This window comes from Rhinopithecus roxellana, chromosome 5, assembly GCF_007565055.1.
Source record: "Rhinopithecus roxellana isolate Shanxi Qingling chromosome 5, ASM756505v1, whole genome shotgun sequence".
NCBI classification, from domain to species: Eukaryota; Metazoa; Chordata; class Mammalia; order Primates; family Cercopithecidae; genus Rhinopithecus; species Rhinopithecus roxellana.
This window is the reverse complement of record NC_044553.1, coordinates 111,645,822-111,664,817: the sequence shown is the minus strand read 5'-3', so window position 1 is coordinate 111,664,817 and position 18,996 is coordinate 111,645,822. Positions and strand designations below refer to the sequence as shown.

Below are 18,996 nucleotides of genomic sequence, written 5' to 3'. Positions count from 1 at the left end.
GCCGAGGCGGGTGGATCACTTGAGGTCAGGAGTTCAAGACCAGCCTGACCAGCATGGTGAAACCCTGTCTCTACTAAAAATACAAAATTAGCTGGGTATGGTGGTGGTTGCCTGTAATACCAGCTGCTTGGGAGGCTGAGGCAGGAGAATTGCTTGAACCCAGGAGACGGAGGTTGCAGTGAGCTGAGGTGGCGCCATTGCTCTGCAGCCTGGGCAACAAGAGCGAAACTCTGTCTCAAAACAAAAAACAAATAGCCAGGCATGATGGCACATGTCTTTAGTCCCAGCTACTTGGGAGGCTGAGGCAGGAGGACTGCTTGATCCCAGGAGGTAGAGATTGCACTGAGTTGTGTTTGCTCCACTGTACCCCAGCCTGGGTGACAGAGGGAGACCCTGTTTCAAAAAAATAAAATAGCAAAATAAAAATGTTAAAACTGTTCTTGCCTTGTAGATTGTACAGAAATAGGCAGAGGCTGGAAATGACCCCAGGCTGTAGTTGACTGACTTGTGTTCTAGGAAGGCCTCAGAAGCTTCCCACTCATTCACTCACTGTGTGTGCTTAGGCACTGGGGATACGACTGGACAAGACAAACAGTCCCTGGCCTCCTGGAGCTTTCAGTAGGTGGCGGGGGTGGGGGGGGGGGGGAGGGACAGACGTTAATAAAATATAACAAACACCAACCAGTGCTAGGAAGTTTGAAAGGAATATATGCAATGCATGTATAGTTCAGGATCTTGATCTGGTTTATGGGTGGGGCAGGGCTAGGAAAGACTTTCCTGAAGAAGCAACATTTGAACTGAGACACAAAGGATGAGTTGGTGTTGACTGGAGGTGGGGTGGGGAGTGGAGAGGAAATGGCATAAGCTGATGCCCTTAGGTGGGGGTGCTGGTTGCATGTGGGACTCAAGGAGTGCCCGGTGGCAGCTAGGAGTGGAGGGGACATAGCCTTTGGAAGAGGCAGGCCTTGGGCCAGGGCACGATTTTGTCTTCGTCTTAAGAGCTAGAGTCAGTGAAGAGTTTTAAGCAGGGTTTGACAAATAGGTTTTTTTTTTTTTTTCTTTCTTCTGCTCCCAGAAAGATTGTTTTAGGCCATTTGTGCTGCTGTGAAAAAATGCCATAGACAGGGTAGCTTATAAACAATAGAAATTTATTTCTGATAGTTCTGGAGGCTGGGAAGCACCAGCAGATATGGTGTCTGGTGAGGGCTCACTCTGCTTTAGAGGTAGTGCCTTCTAGTGGTGTCCTCATAGCAGAAGGGGACAGGCAGGTTCCCGCTGGGGACTCCATCTATGTGTGTTTGTATATATGTATGTATGAATGTATCTTTCTAAATGTATTTTTCTCCTTAAATTCCTTTTACCACTCTGGCCTCTTTCATAAGGACCCTGATCTCATTCCAGAGGGCTCTGCCCTCATGACTTAAATGACTTCCCACAAGGCTTCCTTCTTAAAGATACTATCATCTTGGGGACTGGGTCTCAACACATGAATTTGGCGGGGACACAGACATTCGGACTGTGGCACTGATGGTTTGGTCATGCCTAGTATTTTTATGTAACTAAGAGGATTATCATGTTTGGGTACGAAGGGTTGATGTATTTAACCCATCGAAGGTTGTAGCAGCCCATCGAAGGTTGATGCAAACAGATTTAAAAGTAGATAAATGCAAAGCTGAACCTATCTTGAGCAGTTGCTTCTTAATTGTTTCTGAGCGGTGGGTGTTGTGATGGGTGAAGCTTGCTTTGGCAGGCGTGTGTGTGGCTAGGGCCGGCCCACCCTGGTGGACTTCCTTTCCTGAAGCATTCCTAATGGCCCCTGGCATTGACTTCTGTCCTGCTGCACTTGCTTTGCTCATATGCACATTACCAGTTTCCTTAATCTGTGGAAATGACGATTTCTTGAGAAATGGAAGGAGGGTTCAGATGTGTTTGGGGTAGAGGTGTACCAGCTCCCACCTCACGTCTGAGGGGGGTGAACCAGTCTCCTTGCTCAGTTGCTTTTACCTTTGATCCACTGAGGTGCAGACTTCCCACCTCTAGTCAGAACAAAATACAAACAGTAACACCCCCTTCCTCTAAAGAAAGAAAAAGACCCTGCCGTTGTAGAAGTGACTGTCAGATTGGGAGAGGGAGAGGCATTTTCATTAGCAATTTTCGGTTCTGGTATTTATGTAGTGGGGTCTTAATGACACTCGATCAGGTGTACCCATAACCTGTCAGGCCAGCCCTCAGCTGAGTATTGTTTGCTTTCACAGAGTGAATGCAATGTGGAAATGGTAAACTGGATAGTGGTGACTAGTTAGTGGCTTCTGACTAGTATTCTGTGAAATACTCTGCCTGGAGTGCTCAGTTCAGTAAACATCTTAAGCACTCAGATATGTGAGGGCTTGTGAGTGGCAAGACGCTGAGAGGATCCCTGGGGATACTGCGGCTTTGGGGATTGTCCAGCAGGCAGTAGCTTACCAGCCAGCACAGGAGGCCCTCAGTCGGCTAGAGATTCAGGATGGTTTTGCTCCCTGATCTAGACTCTGAGTGTCTGCTGTTGTGTCCTACTAATGCATCACCTCCTGGGAGATTTTGTCAGTGCATTTCACTACTGTGCCTTTCATGCTTAGAGGATGCCAACACCTGTTAGATGCTTGTTGGCTAAATGCATGCTTTAAGCCCTCATATCATCTGTGTGTGTGTGTGTGTGTGTGTGTGTGTGTGTGTGTAGTGTGCTTTCATTCCATAGTCAAACGGACTTTTGCAGTGTCCATTTACTCAGCAAATATTTTTGAGCATCTGTCATATTCTAAGCACTATGCTTCTTGCTGCAAATACAGCAGTGAAAATTTTCTGTTGATTTAAGAAACTGTAGTGTTAACTTTAAAAATAGCTTAGCATCTGATGTAATCAAAGAATTGTAAGAGTTTTGAAAAAAACATTGAAGAGGACCATGTTTGTCTGTAGTATTCAGCACTGGGAGATTAATATCACATGTCTGCAAGTTTTTTGATTCTGAGAGGTCTGGCACTTCTCCATAGGAAATGAAGGGGAGGGGGCATCCATATGTAAAATACTAATCTGGATATGGCCCAGGGCCAGAAATCTGTGATTTGTGTAACAATTTTGGTGAACATTGCAGAATTGGAGAGTTCTGTATAACTGATTATCAAGAAAAACTCCCTGAAGAAGGTGGGAAAGGGAGTTAGTAAATGTTGGTGTGATTGTGTAGCTGCTCAAAGACTTAATTCCTCTTTGATCAGCAACATGTGTTCCCAGTAAGCTGGGAATCACCATCTTCTAATGAGTTTGCATGCTTGGCCATTTTCTTAGCCTTTGCAGAGACTGCCTGGGAGAACTGGAATCCAGTGTGAGAAGTGGGGATTTGGTAGCTGAGATCCTGTGTGCTTCTTCTTTCTGCCCCTTTCCTAGGCCAGTGCTACTGTACTAGCAGACTTTCCTTGAGCAGACTGCCTCTGGGCTGGGACTTGTGTCGCTGACTGTCAGATGGCAGGCTTGGCCGTGGCCTGGAGGTGGGCAGGCCAATGTTATCAGAGATGTTGATCTTGGATTACAGGAATTATTTCTAGGCAGCAAGCCCAGTATTCATTTTCCTCTCCAGCTCTCTGGTGTTCAGGAGAGGCTGTGCTTGCAGAGAAGGTGGCCAACTTTCTAAATGGATGCAGCCAACTGGCCATTCACCAAACAGACTTTGTTGAGCAGGAGTCAAGCTTTGCCTCTGGCCTCAGGGAGCTTTTGTGTCTATTTTGGGTGTGGTTAGGGCATTGTCAATAGGTGGCTCTGTGAGCTGGAGGAAGGCATCCATTGTTTTTGCTCAAGAGTCATTATCCCAAAGTTAGAACTGGAGAGACCCTCAGAGATCAGCCCCCTTCCCATGCATGATACAGAGAGGAAACTTGAGTCCCACAGCTAGCTACCCTACCACTGAAACCTTCTCCAAACACATGAACAGTATTTTACCATTTAAACCCAGCAGTTTGATGATACTGGCTTTATATATCTATCTTAATCCATTAGTGGAAAATTGGGCTTATTCTTTTTTTAGTAGTTGTATACGGAGACTCAAATTGTACCTTTAACCATTTTGTGTTGGGGCACAGATTTAGGAAGTTTAGTCACATGGAGGTTGGAAATTAACAGCACAGGTTATAAACTCCCAGTGGGGGTTGACTTGATAGGAGGCATCAGTGATGTTTTCCTGGCAGAGACTGAGGCCTGGTGCATCCCTTTTCAGAGGGCTTCTCTTTGGAGGCGGCTTTAGTTTTCTCTTTGGTTTGTCAAAGGAAAACAGGCAGTTGGCAGATGGCTGTATCTTTTCATTCTGCTCTGTAAGGCATACCCTCTGGCCTTAGAAGTGAACCACTTTTTATACTGTTTACACAACTCTCTTGTGTATATTGTCCTAGAGGTAACATGCTGATAAGACTTTTTTTTGTTTCTGTCTTTTAAAGGCAAATAGCTCCCTCAGAACTGCAGTTCTCAAGTTTTGTATGGAAAAGACTCCTCCTCCTTTCTGTTAAAATGCAGATTCTGGGGTTCCTCCCCTTTGGTTGGCAGGCCACAGTGGGCCTCAGGAATCTGCATTTCTCTCCAGCATCCCAGCCCTTCTGCTGCAGATCTCTGTGGCTTCCCTGTGAAACACTGCTGCCCTCTCGATGATAAATGTCCTCTTTGGCTGTGAAGAAAAGACTGACCCTGTATGATGGTGGCTTTCTAAGTGAACTAGAAATAACTAAACTGCGTGGGTGGAGACCAGTGAAGTGTGAGCCCTCCATCCTCAGGTTGAGTCTCTGTGGTTTATAACTGCATATCTTCTTTGCATTCTGAGTTTCTATGCTCCAGAGGAATGACTTTTGGCCCAATTCTCCATTAGCCCTAAGGTTTCTGTCTTCTGTGCTGATCGTAGTGGCTGGCAGACCCTGCATGCTAGGGTTCCTCCCTGAGCATTCAGAGGGAGGCTCCTGGAGGGAACTTGGCATCTTTGGGTATTTCTGGGAGGGTGAATTGCAATGATTACCACCACCAAAGAACTGGTAATTACTTTCAGATCCTCTAGCTTTTCACCAGAGAGAAGTGGATAACAATGATGTAGGACGACCATCTGATACTCCTAAGACACCAGCTCCACCTTAAAACACTGTTAGAAATCACTGTGGTTCCCAAACATGCCTGTAAATTCACTGAAAGACTAGGCGGGTTCCTGGTACTGGGCTCTCCTGCCTCCCAAATGTCTGAAGGGTGGAGCCTGGGAACCTATCCTATCTCCATTTCCTAAAACTTCTTGTTAAGTCAGTCATTCTTTTGCCCTAGTTTTAGTTGAAAAACATCAAGCAGAATAATGTGGTATTGCATCGTGTGTGGAAGCCACTGTGGGCGGAGGTGGAGCAAGACTATCCAATAGGCCACAGGCTGTGGCTGCAGGAGTTGTTATTTATCGTGAGCTCATCCCTGGCTCTCTCACATTGTGCAATGGCAGAGCTGAGAGAGAACCATAGGAATGTAGCCCTGTGGTCACTTGGAGGCCTCGTGTTCCCTTTCTCTCTGAAACAGAAAGCATTTTGACAGGCTTCTACATTTCCTGTAGAGACGAGCATGTCCGGAGAGTGGCCTTGTCCTTGCCCTTGTCTTGATGAAATCTGTGGCTCAGCCCAGCCGGGTGGCCTGGGCTGTGAGAGGCTTTGATGTGGCCAAATCCCTCACAAGCCCAGTTGTTTTCATTGCCCACTTTCCTGTGAACTCACATTTGCTCTTCTTTGTTCTAGTTGTAGGCCCTCTTCTTCTAGTCCATTACCCTTAGTTGCTAATTTCTGTTAAATGGTATTTGCTTAAAAAGGTACTTGCTGAATATGGGTTTAAGAAATGGCTTTTCTCTCAAGGTGTTTGCTTTTTAAAAGGGGTGCTTGAGTGTTAGAGATGGCAGAACTCCTCAGACCAACACCTGCCAGAATGGATGAGGAATGTGGCATCTTCCCAGGGAATGGCTGCCTACCTCAACACAGACTATTCAAGGAAATTGATTATGGGTTCTAGGTGTGTGCTCAGCCTTTGAAAGGAGTTAGATTAGAACTATTTTAATAAGATACGATTATTTTTTAAGACATATGGATGCTAATTTTAAGATAGCAATTTTAAAAGATACATAAGGTTTATTATGTTCACTAGAGGAATGGAGGTTTGTGACCTTGCATTCCGTTTTCCAAGGAGCCAGGAGATCCAGTATTTGCCTTCTCAGTCTCTGTTGCTGGGCTGAAACAGAAGATTTCAAAACCTTCCTGGGGGAAAAATACATTTTTTTTCCCCATTGGTGCTGGTCCAGATCCCTTGAGATTGTTTCCAGGCTCATGATTTTGAAACACTCAGGAAAAAATTTGGAACCTGAAGTTATTTATCAGATTCAGGGTTATAGTCTGTTTTCTATTTGAATTTTGTTTTGTATTATCAGGCTGCTTACAATATTCTTGTGCTTTTTATTGCTTATGGAAGAAATTACTTTAGACATTTCTTAGAGATCCAGATATCCTTCCTTGGATTTAAGAAACAAAAATTCCTTCATTATGAGCAGCCATTGCATTCTTTTGAGAAATGGATACTCAAAACTATCCATGTAATTTAAATTGCTTTCTATAAGGTATGCAGACTTGACTCATTCTGTATATATATTTTCCTTCCTTGGCTCCTTCGTGGTTGTTGGTTATGTTGTTCTTTTGGCTTATAAACATGGTGGGACCTGATCCATTGGGAAGGAACCCAGAGTTCATAACCCTAAGTGGGTGATTGAGGTGGTGTGCATCATAGAGAGCATGCTGGAGTTATGATCATTTGGTTGTATAAGGGATATTGGCTGGCCTTGTAGATGAGATGTTTGAGCTGGGTCTTGAGAGTAGAAATTTGTTAGGGAGGTGTTAGTGCAGTAGGAGCAGAGATTGTGAAGGCTTTTGTGGGCCTTTTGTGTGGGAGAAAGGTTATAGTTCTATGTGTGGGGCAGTGCGTGCCAGATTTCTTGACACTTGGAAGCCATGAGAGAGTTTTAAGCATGCAACATATATGACTTCATTGGCTAGGTGTCAGAAGAGTGTTTGGAGAGGGGAGACTGAGACAGCAAGTCCAGTTAGGAAGCTGTTGCGGAGGCCCAGGGGTAGATGAATCTGGAGACCCAGGGGTCCCGGGGTACATGATGCTGAGACTGTCAGGACGCATGAATCTGAGAGACTGACAAGGGAGTCCTTAGGAGTAGGAGACCTGGCGATTCTATTATATCAGGATGGAGAAGTTTCTGTCCTCTCCATATTTGCTTGTGTGTGGTCTTGTTATTGCTCACAGCAGTCTAGTTTTGAGAAATGCTGTTAGAGCAGAATTGTGATTAAGAGTGGAAGCATGTTGGCCATTGTAGACTGATGGTCATGCCCTCTCCCAGTGACACTATGCCTAGCCCTCTAGATTGGATGTCCAGAGGACCTTCTCTACTGATGTGGGGACCAGCATCTGATATAGTTTTATTTGTCCCTGAAGCCAACCCAGAGGTTTTTATTTGAACTTTGCTATTGATTGAGGCCATCAGCATTTCAATATTTGAGAAAAACCGTAGAGGAACTTGTGATTCCTGCTGAAATGCTGAGAGGATTGATTTTGTCTTGGACATGCTCTCTCATCCTTCCCCTTGATAGCAAGTAATGCAGACTAGGTTTAAATTTTGACTGTGCCAAGTGACTGTGAGATTTTGGGTAAACATGATAATACAGATAGTTGATACACAATGGTACTTTGTGTCAAATACTCTTCTGAGCTTAACACATGTTAGGTGGGTTATCGTGGGTAAACATGATAATATAGATAATTGATACCTAATGAGTACTTGGTGTCAAACACCCTTTTGAGCTTAACACATGTTAACTCGTTCATCTTCAATACTGTGAAGTAGGTTCCTGTTATTATTATTTCAGTTTTACCAGCAAGGAATCTGAGGCCTAGACAATTTGTGTAACTTACCTAACATAGCTAGCCAGTAGCAGAGCTGGGATTTGAACCTTGGCAGTTAGGTTCCAGGGTCCATGGGCAAGCAGATGATACTGTTTGGGGAGAGATAGTTACGAGGGTTAAATGACAGTGTGTATAAAGCGAAAACATAGTGTCTGGCACACAGTAATTGTTTTATGGATGGTGTCTAATATAATATACAAATATAGATTATGGAAGAGTCTATATAATTTTAATATAGTTTTATAAAGAAAATTGATTTTCTACCAATTGGCTAGAAAATTGGTATAAAATATATGGGTAGAGAATTTTCTATACATTTATGGGTAGAAAAATGTTTGGAAATACCAAAGTATTGATGGTGGTTATTTCTGGTGATGCAACTATGTTCATTTTATTTTCTTCTTTGCTTTCCTGTATTTTCCAAATTCTCCTCAGCAGATGTAGATTGTTATTATTTGAAATAGAAGTCTAAAATATGTTTTTTTTTTTTTAAACTAAAGATTAATAGGAACTCACCAGACAAACAGGACTTCCCACAATCCAGGAAGAGTGAAGAGCCCTGCAAAGTTATGGTGGTGTGAAACTCTACACCACGCTTAGTGACTTTGAAGTTGTTTGGTCTTTTTTCAGTTCGTCTTTGTCTATTAATTTATTTGTAGTGTTTTAGACACATATTTGCTTTGCTTTGCTTTCTTTGTGGGTTTAGAAAGCCCTTTACCTTCCAAGAAAATAGAAATGTTAGGACAGCAGTTTCTTGTGCTGCTGGGGAGAATCATCAGCCCTCTTATAGTCAGTGACTCCCTGCTGCCTGGAGCTGGCTTCCAGGGTTGCCCATGGGAGAAGCAGCTCCCGGGCTTACGGTTTGAAGTGTCTGTCCTTCTAGCTTTCAGTTTTGGGCTCGGTCTTGAAAGAGTGTTTTGTTTTCCTCGTCTACTGCATCATGGTGCACATGGCATTCATTTTCTGTGTAGAGTCTTGTGGCTGCTGTTTATATTTCAGTTTTAGCTAAACCTTCCCATGTGAATTTCTGCTATGCCGCATTGCTTGATTTAAGTCCTATCTTCCCTTCCATACTTTATAATTGGTGGAAATCTATACAATTGTTGTAAGAGGTAGAGGGCTGTTGTAAGAGGGCTGTTGTAAGAGGTAGAAAGAGATAGAAACTTAATTTTAATTATACAGGCTTTTTCTTCTACTGATCTAATGATTTTTATTAAATTTACTTCTTAAATTCATTCATTTAATGGTTTTTATTAAATACATTAGTTTGTTAAATCTTGAATTAAATTTGAAATTATTTTCTCTGATGATAGGTTTCTTACCCAGGGCATCACTTATTTTTTTCCAGATATTTGGCCAGTTGTCCTAATGCCATTATATATATTATATATATAAATTATATATATATATTTGGAGACAGGGTCTCACTCTGTCGCCCGGCCTGTAGTACAGTGGTACAGTTATGGCTCACTGCAGCTTCAACCTCCTGGGCTCAAGAAATTCTCCTACCTCAGCCTTCTGAGTAGCTGGGACTGCAGGCATGCACCACCACACCTGGCTAATTTTTGTACTTTTTGTAGAGAGGGGATTTCACCATGTTGGCCAGGCTGGTCTCAAACTCCTGGGTTCAAATGATCTGCCTGCCTCTGCCTCCCAAAGTGCTGGGATTACAGGTGTCAGCCACTGTGCCTGGCCTATTATTATTATATTTTTAAGAGACAGGGTCTTGTTTTTGAGATGGAGTTTCGCTCTTCTTGCCCAGGTTAGAGTGCAGTGCCACGATCTTAGCTCCCTGCAATCTCTGCCTCCCAGGTTTAAATGATTCTCCTGCCTCAGCCTCCCAAGTAGCTGGGATTATAGGAGTGTGCCACCACACCTGGTAAATTTATATTTTTAATAGAGGTGAGGTTTTACCATATTGCCCAGGCTGATCTCGAACTCCTGGGCTCAAGCAATCTGCCTACCTCTGCCTCCCAAAGTGCTGGGATTACAGGCATGAGCCACTGTGCCTGGCCTATTATTATTATATTTTAAAGAGACAGGGTCTTCTGTTTTCATTTTTGAGACAGAATTTCACTCTTGTTGCCCAGGCTGGAGTGCAGTGGCACGATCTCGACTCACTGCAACCTCTGCTTCCTGGGTTTAAACGATTCTTCTGCCTTGGCCTCCCGAGTAGCTGCAATTACAGGAGTGCGCCACCACACCTGGCTAATTTTGGTATTTTTAATAGAGATGAGGTTTCGCCATGTTGGCCAGGCTGGTCCCGAACTCCAGACTTAAGGTGATCTGCCTGCCTCAGCCTCCCAAAATGCTGGGATTACAGGAGTGAGCCACGGTGCCTGGTTAACCAAGAGATTGGTCTTGCTCTGTCGCCCAGGCTGGGTACAGATCTTGGTTCACTGCAAACTCTGTATCCTGGGCTCAAGGGATCCTCTAACCTTAGCCTCTTGAGTAGCTGGTGCTCACAAGCACATGCCACTGTGCCTGGCTAATTTTTTTTTTTGAGAGATGTGGTTTCACCATGTTGCTCAGGCTGGTCTCAAACTCCTGAGCCCAGGCGATTCACCCACCTGGGCCTCCCAAAGGGCTAGGATTACTGGCATGAGCCACTGCGCCTGGCCTCTAGATTTCTTAATTGAATACCTAGGCATTTTATGTTGATTATAATTATGAACTTGTTTCCCACTGTTTATTGTTGGCATAAAGGAAAATGTTTGCTTGCGGTGAATATCTCAGAGGTAGGAATTAACCAGATCTCATCCAGTTCTGTATTCTTAGTGCTAACTACTGGACTTGGCCCAAGTTAGGCTCTTAATAAACATTTGTCAAGCAAATGAACACTTTATGTACATGGTGTTGTCCCTTTTTCCTCTTTTGAACTACTTTAGCTACATTTCTAGGAATGGAATTGTGGGTCGAAGAATGTGAATATTATTATAGCTTCTAAAATGTGGTAAATTTTGATAGGTGGACATTGTTTACCAAAGGGAATAAAAGCTTGGATAAACTTGTTTAGTGGAGATAATGAGGCCCGACTCCCTGTAGATGCTGCTGGATTGCTACTCCAGCCCCTCTCCTCACAATCATGCACTTCCCACTGGGAGTGGACCCTTAATATTTGTGTATTGAAATCAGTTAACTTGTAATCAAACAACTTTATTGTGGGACTTGTCTAAGCATCAAATTGAGAGCCGGTGGGAGGCTGAGGGGAGTCTCTGGGGCCCAAGAGAAGAAACAGGTGGCCAGGGCCTGTCTCACACATGAGTGGGTTTCTGGGTTTTGTGCTATGAGAGACCTGGGGACAGCAGGTTGTGGGAGCAGCTGGGGCATCACATGGTACTTCTCAGCCAGCTGTCAAGGACTGCATTCCCACCTCAAGCAGAACGCAGATGGCTTGCTTTTATTCTCCTAGCTGGTGCCTCATGTCTTGGCACCCAAAGGCAGCAGATGGCTGCCATGTAGAATTGTGACCACCCAATCCTTGTCTGCCCCTCTTCCTGAGTGGAAGAAACCCAGGATGTTCATGCAGCCATGTAGGAGACAACTACAATGGCTTTCCAAGATGTTCGGCTTTGTCTCATATTGGGATTGGTGCCATATTTGACCTGGGATTTCAGCAGTGTTGAGAGGAAGTAGCAACAATTGAACATGAGCGGATGAGTCAGATATTTGAGTGTTTATATTCAGGACACTGTGCAAGGCATCTTGGATCATATTGAGACCAGCAGGTCTGGCCTCTGCCTTTAAGGAACTTAGGTTAGTGAGGAACATGCAGGGAGTGCCCTCATCTCCATGGGAGGGTTACCTGGGCTACAAGATTCTCCAGCCTCCCCATTCAGAGAATGGAGACAGAATGTACCCCCAAATCAGGGAAACCTGCTCTGAAGAGGTGGCCTTTGCATTGGACCTTGAAGGGTGAGTAGGAAGGAGCTGAGGAGACTGGTGTTAGGGGAGACAAAATGCACACCCAGGTCAGGGAAACCTGCTCTGAAGAGGTGGCCTTTGCATTGGACCTTGAAGGGTGAGTAGGAAGGATCTGGAGAGATTGGTGTTAGGGGAGACTCGGGAGCTGGCCTGGGTGAGGCATCAGACAGCACACGCTAGCACCTGGCTTCTTGCTGGGTGCTTGCCTAGAATCAGCTCTGGAGCTCTGCTTTGTCACTGTTTCTTCTAGCATGAGTGGAATGCCTGTCTGACTCTCCAGAACTTGGGACCACAGCATTTTAAATGGTCATTCTGAGGGGTGGGGGACAGATGGTGATCCTTCCTGGTCCTCACTCTTCTGGTGGGCATGTCTTTGGTGAATGCTGTGTGGTCCTGGTGGTAAGCTTCTGCGCTAACTGGCTCATTGTTACCAGCTGAGCTGAGGCTCAGCGGAGGGAACTCCTGGTGATAGACCCAGCAAGGCGTTGGCTGTGCAGCCAGATCACTCGAAGGTCCTACTCGCCCCACTTTGGGAGCACTGAATAAAGGCACTAAAGCTGTGAGCCAGACCAGCATATGCCTTGGGTTCCTAAAGAATGTTGGCCTCTCCTTGGACATTAATGGACCATGGAGTGGTTGGAGATATGGAGGTGCCTGTTTAAAGAGAGAAGTTATCTTGAGTCATAAAGTGCTGTAGAAGAGCAATGGTGTTGGCTGCCCCAAGCCCCCATGGGGACCCCATGCCCTTGGCTTACGTTATAATCCTGAGGTGCTGTTTCTTGCCAAGCCAGATCTCCCACCAACTTTGGCTCTCAAAATGGAATATATTTGCCATTGTGGTGTAGACCAGCTCTGTTGAGTAAAGATAAGATGTGAGCCACATACATACTTTTAAATTTTCAAGTAGTCACATTAAACCGGTAAAATTAATTTTAATACTATTGTATTTAATTCAGTGCATCCAAAAGATTTTATCATGTGGCGCTGGCCTCCTCTCATGTGCTCAGTAGTCACTGTCTGGCTAGTGGCTATTGTGTTGGACAGGGCAGATCTGAACCAATTTATTGGGACTGGGGCGATAAAGAGGCTGGTTTGTGATTATACATTTAATTAGGCCTGAGCCGAATCTCCATTTAGTCCTTCGCTGAAAGATATCAGATGGAAAACCCAGAGGCTTTTTGGATTTCTGCTGATTTTGCTGTATTGTACTTTTAGTGGTGCTCAGTCTTAGAACCCGTGTTTCTGTCTTTGGGTTTCGGCTCTCTTCAGAAAAGGCCCTTTGGGGCTTTTATGTCAAAGCACATGCCCCAGAGACATTTCAGACAGCCTGGCCCCCAGCCTTTTACTAGCTAATTGGGGATTGAAGTAAAAAGTCTTCTAGTGATCTCTAGATTTTTTTTTTTGAGACAGAGTCTCACTGTCGCCCAGGTTGGAGTGCAGTGGCACCGTGTCAGCTCACTGCAGCCTCCATCTCGGGTTCAAGCAGTTCTCCTGCCTCAGCTTCCCAAGTATTACAGGTGCCCACAACCACGCCTGGCTAATTTAAAAAAAATATTTTTAGTAGAGACAGGGTTTTCACCATGTTGGCTAGGCTGGTCTCAAACTCCTGACCTCAGGTTATCTGCCTGCCTCGGCCTCCCGAAGTGCTGGGATTACAGGTGTGAGCCACCACACCTGCCTGTCTAGATTTTTTTTTTTTGAAAGGAAACAAACCCAGTTAATCAGTATCTAGATTAACTGCCTTATTGACCAGATTTTGCCCACCTTATTGACCGAATTTCTACAGTATGATAAAATAGCAGTCGTTGAAAGCATGTGATCTCAAAGTTTTGCCCCGGAAATTTAGTGAGAGATGACTCAGAGGTTACTAATTGTTTCCCAGTTAGATTTAATACTCAGAGATTTAAAGGGAAAAGGATTTCTTGTAAAAAGCAGATTTTTCATGGTGCCTGCATTGTCAGAGGCAGCTGGAGAGGTTGGTTCAGATCTGTCCTAGTGAGTGTGTGCCAGCTTCTCTGAGCAGCCTGTGGCTCCTGAGCATAAATAGAAACACAGCTGTGTGTGCAGGCTGAACAAGAGGAAGTAGAGCAAGTGTCTGGACGCCTCCCTGGCTGGAGCAGAAGGCTCCCAGGGTGCTTAGCTCATCCGTGGCATGGGGATGGAAGGGCCAGGTAGTCAGGGAGCTGGTGGGAGGACCAGACACATACATTCCCCCCACCCAAACACACAGTTGCCTCTAAGGGTGGGGGGTTTGGCAGACTGGGCTCACAGTATTGACTCCGTGTATGACCTAGACAAGTCACTTCCCTTTCTGGGCCTCTATCCACTCATCTGCAAAAAAAAAGGGGAGGACTGGGTGGGCTTTGGGCTCTGAATTTGGCTGTGGTTGTGTGTCTCAGTTCCTGACTTGCCTGGTGACTCTCCTCTCCCCTCCTGTGGAAATGCTTGTGCGCTCTTTGCTCTGCCCCAGGGCCAGGCTGAGCTCCTGTGTCTACCCTGCAACCAGCCTGCCGCCAAAACTCCAGGCTGCAATTCATGGATCTCTCAAGTGGGCTCATGGCCTCTGGCCTGAGCTAATCTCCTCCTTTATGCAAACTGTGCACCTGCCTTTCCCTCACCACCATTTTCACCAGCAGTACCTTTGTCTAATAATCTGATATGTGTCCTTCCCCAGTGCCCTGCTAAATTCCCCATTCCATCTCTTTAGGAAGGCACACAAGTCCCTTCAGGGCCAGGTCCTTGCCGCTCACTGACCTCACCTCACTCCTGCTCTCTGACCTTTTCACTTTTGTAGACACTCCTCTCTCTTCCTGGAATCTATTTTCCTCTGGCCACTGCCTGCTTCCCATTTAAGACCAAGCTCTCCTGTATCATTTTCTGATTATTCATTCATTCACTATTCCTACATATATGTATTCAGTAAATACTGACCTACTGTGTGCCTGGCATTGAGCTAGATGCTAGAGAAATGGAGACAACTTGGAGTTTGTTTCTTGGAGAAGATAGACATTAAACCAATACTTTGAAGCTTTTAAACCTGCATGTGGCAGGTGTCCTGAACTTTGAGTACCTTGTCCTTTGCTGCACCTCCCTCCTTGGCTCTTTGTCCTTCCCCAGTGCTCTCCAGTCACGCCAGCCCTGCCTCACCTGCTCTGCTTTCTGTCATAGCACTTAATGCAGCATGGAAATTACTGGGTGTTTTTTCCTGTCTTTCTCACTAGGCCAAGCCCCAGGTCTGGGTATCTGATAGGTGCTTGGCAAATGTTGGTTAAATGAATGGATGAAATGGCAACTTGGCTGATAGTTGGAAGAACTTTCTGTAAAATACCCAAATATCCTGTAATGAAGGCTTTTCTTTATCTGAGGCCAGGTATGCAAGTATCACTAAAAAGACTCAAGTTGTAGCCACAGCACCCAGAGGTTATCCTTTGTATCCTTTGCTTATAAGTAGTAGTAGTTTGTTTTAGGCCTGTCTCTTGCTGTCATGCCTGCAGAGCCATTTTCTTCACTGCCTCTGATCTTGGGAACCACTGTGTCTGATGTCTGCACATGTCACTGGATGCCAGTGTTGATGAAGTTCCCATAATTGTGTCATGGCAGCCTTCCTTTTTCTTGGGACTCCTTTGCAGGGGGCAGCCTGGAGACCTTAATCCATACCTGCAGTCTAGTTTGTTTATAGTTAGGTTCATTTTTCTGGGTCCTCTCCCCCATCTTGGTTGATTTTTTTAAATAATATTCACTCTTTGTGTATATAATTCTATGATTTTGGACAAATGCATAGAATCATGACTTTACCACCAGAACCATGATACAGAACAGTTCTGTCACCCACAAATTCTTGTGCTGCCCCTTTGTAGTCAGCTGCTCCCCTCCCTGCCAAGCCCTGGCAACCACCGATTTGTTTTCTGTTCTGACAATTTTGCCTTTTCAGGGTGTTACATAAATGACATCATGTAGTATATAGCCGTTTGGATCAGGCTTCTTTCGCTTAGCAATATGCATTTAATATTTATCCATGTTGTAGGAATCAATAGTGTGCTCCTTTTTATTGCTAAATAGTATTTTATTGTATGGATGTGTACCACAGTTTTTTTTTTAATCCTTTCACCAGGTGAAGTTCTCATTTTTTGGCAATTATGAATAAAACATCTGTACATACTTACATACAGGTCTTTGTGTGAATATGTTTTCATTCCTTTTGGGTGAATATGTAGGGATGGGCTTGCCAGGTCACTTGGTAAGTGTATGTTTAACTTTATAAGGAATTGCCAAACTGTTTTCTAAAGTAGCTGCACCAAGTTGCATTCTACCAGCAGCTTGTGAAAGTTCTAGCTGCTCTTCACCCTTGTCAGCACTTGGCATTGTCAACGTTTTGAAATATTAGCCATTCTGATAGGAGTGCCAGCTAGTTTTTAATCTGCAGTTTTCTTTGTATACTCTCAGATGCTGATGGAGTTTAAATATCGTTATTTGATGTGATTTGGCAAGGCCGTCATTCATGCCTATGTAAGATTTTATTTCTGAAGATGGAATTTATAGTTGCTCAGAGCAAAAGAGCAGCAGTATTATCACACCTTCCTAAACAGTTTTGAGGAAAATGTTATGCTGCATTATTCTTTAATTTTAGAATTTAAAAAGACTTCTTATTAACTGGGTTCAATTCTTCATGTCACAATTGCTGTTTGCTTGACCAACTCATCATGAGCAAAAGCTACTAATCTTGTAGCTGAAGTTTCCTTGATCCGTTCATCTTAACTCTCATGGCAAGCTGAACAGTCTGTACTCATGAGACATAATATTTTTTAAGCTCTTCATATTATTGGTGGCCATAACATGTTTTTCCCCTCCCTCTTTCTAGGCTCCCAATCGTCAACTCATGACTTACTGGTTACAGGAGCTTCAGCAGAAGAGATGGGAATATTGTAACAGTCTCGACATGGTCAAGTGGGACAGCAGGACCTCTCCAACTCCCGGGGATTTTCCTAAGGGTCTTGTAGCCAGAGATAACACCGGTAAGGCAAAAATAAAGGGGAGCTGGGTCAGTTATTTGTGTGAGCCATTCGATACCACATATGAACTTAGCAGCGAATGAAAATGATTTTAGAAAGAAAATAATAGTGATGCTACCTTATGAGTGGACAGCGTTCCACAGTTACCCAGCGCCTCCATGTACGAAGCTTATGCAAGCCCAGTGATGGCTTTGGAATCAGGCAAGGCCAGTGCCAAGCATATGGAAGAGATGATACGACTAAGGTCAGCATGTAGTAAGTTGTGGTGCTGTAAGTCTAGTTCTGACTGCAGGGCCAGCCTTTCTAGCACACCTGATGATGGAGCACTCGTGCCTAAATAGTCATGCTTGGGCAGACTTGCCAAGATTAACAGGTGTTTGTATACACTAGGAAGGTATTCGCAAAACATTCCACTTATAATTCTCTAGTGTTTCTTAGGAAGACTTTAACCTTCAAACATCGATTTAATTCTGTCCTGGATTCATGGCATTTCTATAACTCAGGGTAATCCCTGGCCATTTGCAGCATGGAGATAACCTCTAGAAAGAACAGGACAACAATTATTTGCTGCCCATCCTACCCCGCCTGCAAAGACTATGGAGATGGTACTATTTTTGGCCCCCGCTCTCCATACAGGGCAAAGAACACATCCAGAAAAACAAACAAATAAACACAAAAGCCTCCTAAGCTCAGAAGTAAGGTCTAAAAAGCCCAGGCCATCGTACTAGTATTTTTGGAAGACACATGGAGCATACATTAAAAGAAGTAGACAACAGTGAGGACTAGTTCTAACAGTTTCATAAAGAGATGTTGTCTGCACTTAATAAAACCCATGGGACCCTTTGCTCAGCAGAACACAGGGCTGCATCCGAGTTGCCTGTCCCACCAAGGATGGTGTTGGCACATGTGTGGCTGATTTACTCCAGAAACAAATGCGTTCTTAGACAAATTTTTCATCTCCAAATTTGCCAGTCTTGTTTTTACTTGTCCCAGTATTTTTCATTAGGTTAATCCTCTTATCAGTGAGAAATTACTATATATGCTTTGTACCTGTTGATATATTTTCTGTGAGAGTTTTTGAGTCACTTTCCCGACTGACTTAGCACTCTGACTATTCCAAGTTCTGAGGTCATGCCTTTATTTTCAACTTTTTGCCCCCTTATGTTTAGTTCAGGGTCAAGTCACTGGTAACTGAGTTGTTTTGAAAGCCACTCTTATAGTGCTTCTCATCAAAAGGAGCTCCTAACTGAGTGTCTGAGTCACTTGGAACATTTGGAAATCCTATGGGAACAGGCTGAGCATAGCCACTGCCTTTGGCACAGGAGGTGCTTGATTTGCCTCAGTTCCTTTGTTCCGAGGACACCAAGTGCTTCTTTCTAGCAAAGACTCAGGGATATTAAACCAAAAGGAGGATAAAGAAGTAATGCTTATCCCTCTAGTCTCTTTATAACAGCTGTCCTTCCTCCTTCTAAGCCAAAATGCTGTGATTGGAGAGCTAGAGAAAACATCTGAAGCCCATATTTGTTTCTCCTCCTTTGATTTGGGGACTCCAGGTATCGAATTTAGCATTTGAGTAAATGCCCTCTGACATTTACTCATTCATTCAGCAGAGTTGGCACTCAAGATGAACTTTGTCCATCTCCTCACAGAATTTCTAGTCAAGCAGGGTGGTTGTGCAGATAAAAAATGAGAGAAATGTGAAATGTGAGGGAAGGGTGCATGCTGGTACCATGGGCTGTAAGTGGGCTGTGCATAGCTTCTGGCAGTTAGGGCCTCTCTGAGGAAGTGCATCTAAGCCAAGGCCTGGAGGATGGCTAGGAATTAGCTAGGTAGAGAAGCGGGGAGGCAGATGACAGGGCTGGACTGCGGTGCCTTCCCAGAGCTGCAGTCAGGATGGCTATCGGCTGGAAGCAGTTGTGGGGTGGAAGTTGAACCTGGGGGCACACCCAGGACCCAGAGCCAGAGCTGGGGGAGAGCCTAGACTGCTGGCCTTGGGATTTTGGACTTTATCCTAAGAGCAATGGAGTGCCTTTGAAGATTTTATTGATATAAATGACTGTAACTTTAGACTTCTATTAAT

General features: G+C 44.5%; 1 protein-coding gene across 1 annotated transcript in view; it reads left to right on the top strand.

The window, feature by feature from the left end:
- Positions 1 to 18,996, top strand: part of TBC1D2B (TBC1 domain family member 2B) — an 83,738-nt gene that overhangs the window by 6,841 nt on the left and 57,901 nt on the right. Inside the window, 1 exon segment of the mRNA XM_010378661.2 lies at positions 16,766 to 16,919. Coding sequence (XP_010376963.1) covers positions 16,766 to 16,919 — 154 coding nt within the window.